The following is a 10,870-nucleotide window of genomic DNA, read 5'->3' as shown; positions in this document are numbered from 1 at the left end:
GGAACAGGGACAACACAGCAGGGGACACAACATGGTGTGTCTTTACCATGGTGCGAGAGGGGAAACACTTCCCAGCTGCAATATGCTGCATTAAGCTCAGCGCCTACAGTCACAATTTAATGGAATGTTCTCTGCCATCAGTCTGTTTCCTTAAGCGTCTTATACCCATAACGACAATTTAATCATCCCAAATCGTGTCTGCAAACTCTCAAACTCCCCAAATATTCAAACTTCTCCCATGCCGTCTTCATACTCCCAACTTTTCCAACCGTTTGGACTCTACAATAAACACAGTCCAACGTCCTGCCAGACCATAGTGGACCCTAGGCAACCTCGCCGTGCTCAGCAGTTGAAACGGCCGCGTTGCCCGTACCCTCCGACATCTCGTTAGAGGATGATGGCGTTTTGGTTCCGATATCATCTAAACCTAAAACGATACGAGCTTGGTGGACATCTGCATGGACGTCTTTGAACTCTCTTGCAACCGCGACTGGGCTGCGCCGCTCGTGGTGCGCCTTGGCAAAGAACAGGTCCATATCCTCCAGGGAGCGACCAGCCGTCTCCGGAACGAAGAAGTACGTGATTGGGACGAAGGACAGGTTAATGATCGCAAAGACCATATAGAGCCAGTAGTGGATGTTCTTGAAACCAACGGGGGCGATCATGAGCCTGATATGCGCTAAGTTAGCAGAAGACTTTAGGGTAAAGGCACTTGGAACATACGTGATGAAACAGAATATCCAATTAGAAGCAGTTCCAATAGCATTTGCTGGTGCACGAATACGGAGTGGTGTGACTTCCGCATTGTACAGGAATGGAATTCCAACCCAGGCTAGGCCGAAGAAGGTGTTGAACAGGAAAATACATGCGATGGCGACTGCCTGGGCAGCTTTACTGGGACTCCGGAGGAGGAAGGGAAGCATGAAGAAACAGGCCCCCTGGCCAGTAGCAGCGAACATCAACATTTTACGACGGCCGACCCTCTCGATGAAGAGGATGGCGAGGAAGGTGAACAGGAAGTATTGCGTGCCATTGGCCCCAGCTAAGAGCTGAGCTTTCTCGGCAGATAAACCGAGCTGTTTGGTGAGGATGACGATGACATAGGTATTGCAGACGTTGATGCCAGAGATTTGTTGAGCGCCTTGCACGAATATACCGAGCATCATACGTCTGAAGTTTTGGTTCCTGTCGTTGGTAAAGAGTTCCTTGTACCGGAATGGCTGATCTCCTTTTTGAGCTTCGATGGATGTCAATATGAGTTGCGCGGCTTCTTCGACTTCCTCGGAACTCGAGGGAAGGTCAAGCAAAGCACCAAGGATGAGGTACGCATCTTCCTTGTATCCATGCTTCAACAGCCACCTTGGAGACTCTGGAAGGAAGAAGACGCCAACAAAAACAACGGCGGCAATGATACATTGGATGCCAACGATCATGCGCCACGATACTTGGTACTCATCACCGACCCCTTTCAAAAAACTTTCGGATATAAAGTGAGCTATGGCTCCTAATGGGAGGTTTATTTGACTTACGCATATCCCACCCAGAAAGATGTCATCACACCGAAGGAGCACAGCGCACCTTCCAGCATCACGAAGTAACCTCTGGACTTCGGCTTGGCACACTCACTTTGCCAAGGAGGCACAGTAGCAACTTCGAGGCCCAAACCGACACCGGCTACCACACGACCAACTAGGAACTGAGGCAACCCGAAAGCAGAAGCCTGGAGGAGTCCACCAACGAGAATAAGTGCCTGGCCGAGCAAGACCGTCTTTCGTCTACCAAGACGATCACCGATTTCGAGAAGAGAGAGAGCACCAAGAAGGCAACCGATTTCGAAGATACCAACAGTGATACCTTGGATGTTAGGATTTGTGGCAGTCGACGGCATGGTTTCAATAAATGACTGCGATATCAAACAAGTGAGAACTCGCAGTCGCGAAGGAGGTCGAGAACAGCTACTTACCTTCTGCGTAAGCACCGAACCCATGTAACCCATGTCATAGCCGAAAAGGAAAAACGAGCATCCTGCAAAAAAGGCGATGGCAGTGTTAAGCCTCTCGCCTGTCAAACCTCCAAAAGTGTGAATCATTTTGAGCGATTGTAGTCGTCGTAGGTTTACAGAACACAGTACTTGGTCTAAGGAGCGCAGGACTGAGGGACACCGAAGAGCCCTTATGTATCAATTTCCATACCTGCACCGCATCATCCGCATGTGATCCAGCTGTTTCATTGCGATCAGTCCATTCTCCATGAAGCTTGGGTCCAGCTTGCTTCGAAAGCTGTAGGTTCAATATCCACCCGGCCCCCCACGCGAGCTTCTCCAGAGCTTATTACCCCGCGGGGTGCTCAAGCTGTGGAGGCGCGTGTCAGCTTGACGTTTCTACCCAGGGATAGATGGATTATTGCACAGGGCCAGACGCGGTTAGCTGCCGCAAGATGTTTGGTCCCGAGCTCGTCTCGACATGATGTGGAGCCGGGGTATGCTCACTGAGCTGGAATAAGGTTATTCGGTATTCCCCGCAAGGATGGGCTGCGCAGCAGACATTATTCTGGGCCCACTTCTGACATGGCTTGTATTAGCTAACCACCCTGCATCAGCACGCAAAATCATCCAATAGTACTTCTAATTGGGAGATTTGAGATGTGGGACTTTTTAACGAAGGTGGAATATGGGTAGAGGGAGTAACATGAGTGCGGGGAAGCAGGATATCTGGGGAAAGCTTGCTCATCCCACGGTTCCCACCATCTCTGACATGCGACCCCACAGCTTGAGCACCCCATAGGGCCATAGGGTAAGCTCTGGAGTAGCTCGCGTGAGGGGCCGGGTGGACGCGCATTATGAATCCCAAAACTCATGCTTCTGACCCTTGTCGCTGCCTGTTTGACTCGCAGCTCGGCCTTTGGTTGCCGCGCCCTATTTTCCTCGGCACGCAGCTCAGTTGCCCTCGAAAATGACTGACAGCGGTGACATCCAGACGTGCTCCTGCCTTCCTCCACCACCCCCTCACTGAAGGTCCTCCAAGGTCGGCAGACCACATACGATTCTCTTTGTGAGGCAAAGTGAGAGCCGTGCTTTATCAAGGATTGATGCCATACACTACACTGAATCGTTTCCATGGATTAACTGCAAAATTTACTTTCTTATTCCTCCTAGTATTCACAACTCTTGCCCTTTGGCCTAGGCGGAGGCAGTCTCGACATGTTTACAAGGCGTTTCGCTTGCCAAATCTGAGACCTCCATTTACCATCATTTGACTGTGACTAAGAAAGGGGATCAGGGGATCAACAATCCATGGAGATACCCACATGACATTTAGCTGCACAGGGCTGGGAAAATTGAGGGATTGGACTGTAAGTTCATAAGTTTTGCTTTCAAAACCAAGGACCTCAGAATCACAGAATGCTAAATAAAGTACCAAATCACACATAACTCACAACTTTGGGACATCTGATACATCCCTAGACAGTAAGACAAGGCTGATTTGACCTACTGACAAAGATCGACTGTCATTTCGAGGTTCTCTCTATAACCTGGTCAATGTTGTATTACCCATTTCACCTAATAGTTTTGAAGTTTACTTGTGTATATTGTAGTTTAGAGCACATACAACTGGACTGGACGTGACATGGACAGGCCAACTAGATCATAGGCGTCATGGGCATGAGGTAGCCATCTACACATCCTTGAACAGATACACTCTTAAGACAACAATCGTTGCCTATGCTCTCAAAGAAGCTATTCGCTGTGGTAACTATAGTTTCTAGTACAGTACATACAAATGATAAACTAATGAAGGTCTGATTCTTTTTAATCTAGTATCTAACGAACGAATATTCATACTCCCGGAATCGTACCTCAGGGGCGAAATGAGAGGCATCCAGCGTATTCCTGCAGATAGCGCGGTAGTGGAAAAAGATATCTATCTAATAGGCAGGTAAGGTGAATCTGTTCGAACCGATAACGTTGAGGCTATACACATCTCCCAATTAGGCAATTGTGTTGAATCGTTGGCGTAGCAAGAGGTTTGAAGCTCCTCGATCAGGCATTCCGGCCAACGCGGTAGTTAGGTGAGGCGGTCAAGGTCGGCAGTACCGGTACCGGCTTATGGGCTACTGGATCCACTCTTAGCTTTCCCCGCATCACATCAGCCACGTAGTTTACTGTTGCATCAAGACTTGTCCGTCACGGTCAGACCATCGCCTCATTCGATTTGGTAGCAAGTACCCCTACCCGAACACTTGGAGAGAGAGAAATGGATGGAGACCACTCAAAGAAGGTCGAGAACCGGATGGTGCGACATTGTCTCAATCTTTCTGGCTTGTACAGTCACACTGACCGTTAGCCTCATATCAGTTATACCTGTCGCCAACGTCATCTGAAATGTCAGTGTCTCCAGAGCTTGCGGGTGCTGCAACTATCGCGCTGACCTGCGATCCCTTTTTTTCCTTTTAGGCGATGAAGAAAAACCCATTTGCTGGAGATGTCGGATTGGTGGCCGAAACTGCCTCCGGCCTCACAATTCTGAGGCCCAACCCGCGCGTCCAAGACGGACCACGATTTACGAGAAAGCATTTCAAAGAGCCTCACCTGGTACTAGTGCCCCGGCGCAGTTACCAATCCTGAACGACGTGCGGGACAATGTTGATCCATCTCCCATAGTGGCTGCTCCTCCTGCGCAGAGCGTCAGCAGCTCACCTGATTCGGGAGTAACAGGTATACCAACCACTCCATCAACATTTATTTCAAGTGTCACCGTACCCACGTCGCTCGCTGAAGGGACCGCTCCGCCCGGAGAGGCCGACCTAGCTGCGTCGGCCCCCTTCGATGTTCAGACCCTGCAGGGAATCCAACTTCATCTCGACCATAGCGACATCAAAGCTGCTTCGCCCACTACACATGGCTCCACCCCGTTCACTGTGTCCACAGAAGAGGAAACTTTGCTCCAGCACTATGCGCGCCATCTGGCAAAATGGGTGCGTAATACCCTTTTCTACATTGACTGATAATCGACTCACGTTTTCTTGAATCTAGATGCGGTTCTCTGACGCCGATCGACACTTCACTATCACGGTGCCACATCTTGCACGTCGCTCTCCAATCCTTCTCAAGGCGGTCTCGGCTTTGGCAGCGCGGCATCTTTGCTGCTTGGGAAGCTGGGATTCCGCTATTGCGGAGGATTATCACAAACAGTGCATCGGGTTGCTGATACCCGCGCTGGGTGATCCCAACGCTGCGACTGATGATACCCTACTCGCAGCCTTGGTCCTGCTAAGACTGTACGAGCATCTAAATGGTGAGTCGGCCTGGACACCTTTCTGCTGTTTTCGTACTGCTCATTGGCGTGTTGTCTGATATCATGTTTCTGGTGCAGTGTCCGACAGCGGCCGGGATTACGAACACCATCTCAGAGGCGTATCGGCGATGGTCACCTCCACGATCCGCAATCCCTGGGCCGCTTCAGGCTCCGGGCTGAAATGGGCGGCATTTTGGTGTTGTTTTCGACAATCAATCTACCCTGCCTGTGTCTACCGGCAACCGCTGAAGTTCGACATCTCCGGCTCCAACATCGAAGTCAGATTGTCATCTCCGGCTGCTGGCGTGATGCCGACGGTAGAGGAGGAGTCAGAATGGTGCCACTGGATAACATGGATTCTAGGCCAGGTTGCTGATTTCTGCTTTGGAACGAGGTCGCTTGAGATGACGCGGACTGAGGAGAAAGAGGCATGGAATGGATTGGTGCAGGCGGTAGACATGTGGGAGGCTAATAAACCGAAGAGTTTTCTACCGGTAGCGTGTAATGATCGGGAACCGGAACAAGGGAGATGGTTCCCCGAGGTATGGTTCGGAAGCGAATGGCACGGTGTGTTCTACGTAGGGTGAATCTCCAGAAGAGAACCTATTTTCGCTAACCACGATCGAATGGTAGCAATGGCTGCGGCGCAGTCCTTGGCCGCGCGAATCCTGCTCGATGTTCACCATCCGCAGACACGGAAGATTACCATTGGAGAATTCGGCTTTCTTAGGGCAAGACAGCAACTTGAGGTCCGTACCCGCAAGTGGCATGTTCGTATCCTTACTCATGGAGGCGCAGAGAAAGGTCCTTTTGTATGCCAGGTCGCTTTGCGGAATTTGTCTCACAGACCCAACTAACGTTGCGGCTATTTTCACCATGTGTCATGCTATTTTTGCCTGTAAGTCCAGTTGGTCCCTCGGATCTATTGAGACTGATATGACGACTCTGGGATCGATTAAGTTTCCTCGTTTATCAATGTCGATGAAGAAAGGCGACTGTTGGTTCGAGTTCTGAGGACCGTAGAGAGGGACGAAGGCTGGCCTACAACGTGAGTTCTCTTAGCTTCCTTTCCGCCGTGGTTTTAACTACTGGAAGGCGCTGACCGTTTACTAGATGGATTGTGAATGCGCTGAAGGTGGACTGGGATGTTGACTGGGTGGACGAGGAATCCCAATCAGTGTGATATTTTTTTCATAGCTCATATAATCCATTCGATATATATCTAAGCTTCCATTTCGATATAAATTAGGCTCATAGCATGGAAATAGTTACTATGAAAGCCATAAGAGATGGAGCCAAAGCTCAGTGGGAGGGATATGATTCATTTATATCAATACACTTGTGTAATAGGTGTATATTCAAAAGAAAGAGATACACACACACAGAGAGAGAGCACAGTATTATATCTGCATGAAATGCTTGCTGAAAGTTATCTAATCATGGGTATATCATGCATCATCCTCTTTAACAAAACCAAATATCTTCCAGTAACTGCTTCGCTTTCTTCATCTCTCCCATGATATGCTTTTCAGCCTGCTCTTCAGGCCAACCTTTTATCTCAACGAAAAGTCGTATTAAGGTGCGCCTGACCCCCCTCGCCATACCTGCACTCCCGCAGACATACAAAACGGCATCCTGCTCTAATAGTGCGGCGACCTTTTCCGTCTCCTCTATGAGCTTATCCTGTACGTAAACCTTTCTCTCGTCGTGTCTGGAGAAGGCATTGATGAGCTCAAAGCCAGGCAGCCGCCTCGCATAGCCTGCCCATTCTTCAGAATAGAGGAAGTCCTCTGTGGGAGATCTACAGCCAAAGAGGCGGATGCCGACGGGTCCGCGAAAACTGAAAGTCTTCCTTCGTCGGGCTCTGACGGATCCCTGTGTAATGGCTTTAGACAAATTGGCATCTCTCACATGCTTCGTTCCCATTTTTTTAAGATTTAGGCAGGGTTACAGACTGAGAATGCGTCACAGCATTCTTGGCATTTGCTAGTCTACGAGCCTCTATAGCTTCATCTGCACTGGTTGCAAGTATATCTTTCGTGCTTGCCCTCTCTTCTGTTCTGTAGCTCTTTCGCCACGACCCGCTGTAGTCTGTTCCTACGCCTGGCTTCACTGTCCTGTAAGAGCGTACTTGTCGGAACGTCGGTTATAGTTACTTAACTTTATAGTTTATGTGGTTATTTAGGCTACTGTATTACGCATATGTACCGGATAATGTCTGGCAACTCTTGGCATTTCCTTTCCGTTTTAGTGTATGGGACTCGGCATGATGCGCCAGCTCAGTGATTTGAGTCTTCAAACTAGAATCCAGCTTGACGTTACGCGACGTGAAAAGTGCTAGCCTATCTGAAACTCATATTGCAAGAGGGAAATACTGGGCATTATTATGGCAAATTGAGAGCCGTGAACAAGGATGTGAATAAGAAGAATGCCTTAGACTCATGTGAGAAAAGTCTGGCTCTACGTGAATAACTATCTTGACAGATAAAATGATGCTATGCGACATGACAGTTGAGGTTTGAGCCTGACACAGCTCCTTTTCACACCTCCTCAAGCGCCGCATCATACACAATGCCGGCCATCTCTCTAGCACGGTCCATCCATCCAATCACCCTTCCACTCTCCTCCTCGCCAATAACCTCGCCCATGCCCTGAGAACACCCCTTTCTCCTTGCCACTCTCTCCGCGATAACATCAGCCTGATACCAGATGCCCCAACCCTTCTCCACGGGCATTTTGACCACCTCTTCCGTCTCCATACCATTTTCATCCAGATGCTCCTCGTCATACCACTGAACGTGTAGTTCCTGAGGTCTGATAGGAGGGAAGGGAATAGAAACTGACGCCTTGGTGGCTTCGATACGTACAGCCGGTGCTGCTTTCGTGGCCTGTAGCCGTTGGTAGAAAGCTGGTTTGCTGGAGCCAGGAAGAGTCATGCTCGTCGTGACTATAGCGACCGCCTCCTGTTGCTTGCTGCCGCTCTCCTTGATTTTAACTTTGTTGAGTATGACGGTGTTGATATCGTCCACATCCCCAGACACACCCGGAACCGGCATGGAATGCGCATGCACAACTTCAGTCTGCGTCTTATCTGGACTGGATGCAAGGCCATTGAGCGCGAGATCAGCCCACGTCAATGCATATACGCCCTGATCCAACAAACTTCCCGCCCCAGCCGCCTTATTGAGGAACCGGCTTTCATGACTCAAATCCGGTGACACGATGGGAAAACTGAACTCGGCGTACACGCGTTTCACATCGCCGATGCGTGGAAGTAGCTCATGCTGGAAGTAGAGCGTAGCAGGGAGATAGCGCGTCCACATCGCTTCCATGAGCACGACATCTCCTTCTTTTGCTAGCTTGCACAGTTGAGTGAATTGTGCGCGGTTCATCGTTGCTGGTTTCTCGACGAGCACATTGCGTTTGCACTGTAGGGCTTTTTGCACGTGGGCGTAGTGCAAGGGGTGTGGCGTGGAGATGTAGACGACGTCAAAGTCTCCTTTTTCCAGCATTTCTTCCCAAGAGTGGTAGACGGTGACGGACTCGGCATTGGGGATTTTGTTCTGTTTCAGCCAGTCGGCTGCACGAGAGGCGCCGCCGGTCGTACTGACTGAGACGAGCTCATGTTTGATGGACACAGAAGATTCCCGGGGAGGAGCAGGTCTGGTAGGAAGACGGAGGCGATGTTAGAGAGGGAGAGTGCTGCCCAGCGGCAGGTGAATTGGTTCTGCGCCATTGTGGGCTACGTGTATATCGTATTGCTTGTGCTGGAAGTCTTTCGGACAGTGGCTTAGGCCTGGGAATGATTGGTCCTCCCTCCAAATAATTCAACTTATGGCTGCCTCCGAAGACGTGCGTATTCAGAGAGGCTATCAGAGGTTAAGAATCGTCCTAAATATCGAGGAATTTGAGGTTACTCCATGTCTGGTTCTATACTCTTCCCCAGACACTAAGCCAAGAGCACGTTCCGCCAACCGTTTAGCCGTTCTTTCAACAATTTAGCCGTCCGCTCAAGCGTTTAACCGTCGTATAAGCTGGAAGTTTGTCTAAGCCACCAAAAAATGCCGGTTTAGAGCAGGTAATGGCCTATTACAATGTACATCAGATCATCTATATGGTTAGCGATACTGGCGATGCGGGGATATTGGGCCCCATCATATTCCTCTGCGGAGATTTTGCCCCTCCCATTCTATAGCGGCCCTGACATCCTTGAAGCCGCCTGACTTTTTCTTATAAGAGCAAAGGTCGTCGGTACAACAATTAAGCCTCTTCTCCAGACTCACTCCGGGTAAATCTTTCGTTCACCCACCAGCACTTTTATACACACCAATTCTTCACCATGGCAACCGACTTAGTGAGTACTGTCAACGCAATGTACTGTATACCTAGCTTTTGCTAATAATCTATAGTTCACGCTCAAAGGCAAGACCGCCGTCATCACCGGCGCAGCACGCGGCCTAGGTCTCACATTTGCCACCGCACTGGCGAGCGCAAACTGTAACCTCGCCGTGCTAGACATCCTCCAAGAGCCTTCCCCCAGTCTTCTCGCTTTGCGAGACCACCATAACATCAAATTGGAGTATTACCGCACGGACATCACCTCGCGTTCCGAGATCACTGCCGCAATTGAGAAGATCGAAGCGCAGTTTGGACGAATCGATATCAATGTCAATGCCGCGGGCGTGGTCACGGACGAGCCCTTCCTCAAGACGACCGATAAGAATATCGAGCGCACGTTCGCCGTCAACTTTACCGGTTCCTTCCTCGTGGCTCAGGCTTGTGCAAACAGCATGGTCGCTCGGTACAAATCCACCCACGGCCACGAGTTAGCAACGCAGTCTACTACTGGCACGATCATCTTTATCGCCAGTATCGCGACGCACATTGTCTCCAGCGCGCAGCAGATCAGTTGCTATACAGCATCCAAAGCGGCTGTGAAGGGACTGGTGAAACCCATGGCCATGGAACTTGCGCCGTATGGAATTCGAGTCAATTCCTTGAGTCCAGGGTATATGATGACGGATATGATGCGAGGATTGCAAGAACAGCAACCTCAGCTGGTGGACCAGTTTGAGAAGGAAACTTTGTTTGGGCGGATTGGGATGCCGGACGAATTGAAGGGTGCTATCTTGTACTTGTGCTGTGATGGCGCAAGTGGGTGGTATACAGGGCATTTGTTGGTTGATGGTGGGGCGAGTACTTGGAAGCATCCAGCTGTTTTAGCATCAAACTAAGAAGAGTAGCAGAAAAAATATTCTGCAACTCTGTGTTAGCGTTGACCATTGGAATAGAGCAATGCACTGGGTTTGACCATTACATAACACGATTATTCTATCGATCGCAAAGAGAGAGACACTGGGGCTCGGGCAATACAGTGGGTCTCTGTTATCCCCTTCTCAGCGAGAATCAGGCCCGCTACCAGTGAAAATTTGCCTCTTAAACGCCAAATCGGAACCGTAAGACTTCACAACTCTCAAATACGTACTATATAGAGTACGAAAATGTCAAAAGGAAATATCATTCTTATATATAACGGTACAAGTACAACTTCAACCGAACCACTTCTTGAATGCCCA

At 49.7% G+C, this 10,870-nt stretch overlaps 4 protein-coding genes across 4 annotated transcripts; 2 read left to right on the top strand and 2 right to left on the bottom strand.

Annotated features, from left to right (window-relative positions):
• Positions 1-323: 323 nt before the first annotated feature.
• N7458_007677 (putative MFS monosaccharide transporter) lies at positions 324-2,089 on the bottom strand (the record flags this gene model as incomplete). The annotated part of the gene is made up of 4 exons (XM_056911059.1): positions 324-669; positions 724-1,476; positions 1,530-1,903; positions 1,964-2,089. The coding sequence occupies 4 exons, from the start codon at positions 2,087-2,089 to the stop codon at positions 324-326; spliced, it is 1,599 nt and encodes a 532-aa protein (XP_056763885.1).
• Positions 2,090-4,381: 2,292 nt separating this feature from the next.
• On the top strand, positions 4,382-6,477 carry N7458_007676 (uncharacterized protein; the record flags this gene model as incomplete). Its single annotated transcript, XM_056911058.1, has 8 exons — positions 4,382-4,406; positions 4,454-4,974; positions 5,033-5,294; positions 5,373-5,861; positions 5,928-6,098; positions 6,142-6,192; positions 6,255-6,342; positions 6,408-6,477. 8 exons carry the CDS (start codon positions 4,382-4,384, stop codon positions 6,475-6,477), a joined length of 1,677 nt encoding a protein of 558 aa, XP_056763884.1.
• Positions 6,478-7,834: 1,357 nt separating this feature from the next.
• N7458_007675 (Gfo/Idh/MocA family protein) lies at positions 7,835-9,030 on the bottom strand (the record flags this gene model as incomplete). Its single annotated transcript, XM_056911057.1, has 2 exons — positions 7,835-8,857; positions 8,902-9,030. The coding sequence occupies 2 exons, from the start codon at positions 9,028-9,030 to the stop codon at positions 7,835-7,837; spliced, it is 1,152 nt and encodes a 383-aa protein (XP_056763883.1).
• Positions 9,031-9,633: 603 nt separating this feature from the next.
• N7458_007674 (SDR family NAD(P)-dependent oxidoreductase) lies at positions 9,634-10,528 on the top strand (the record flags this gene model as incomplete). Its single annotated transcript, XM_056911056.1, has 2 exons — positions 9,634-9,648; positions 9,704-10,528. The coding sequence occupies 2 exons, from the start codon at positions 9,634-9,636 to the stop codon at positions 10,526-10,528; spliced, it is 840 nt and encodes a 279-aa protein (XP_056763882.1).
• Positions 10,529-10,870: the final 342 nt, after the last annotated feature.

The sequence above is a fragment of the Penicillium daleae genome (assembly GCF_028827525.1).
Source record: "Penicillium daleae strain IBT 16125 chromosome Unknown utg000007l_segment0_segment0, whole genome shotgun sequence".
Taxonomy (NCBI): Eukaryota; Fungi; Ascomycota; class Eurotiomycetes; order Eurotiales; family Aspergillaceae; genus Penicillium; species Penicillium daleae.
This window is presented reverse-complemented; position numbering and strand designations above follow the sequence as displayed.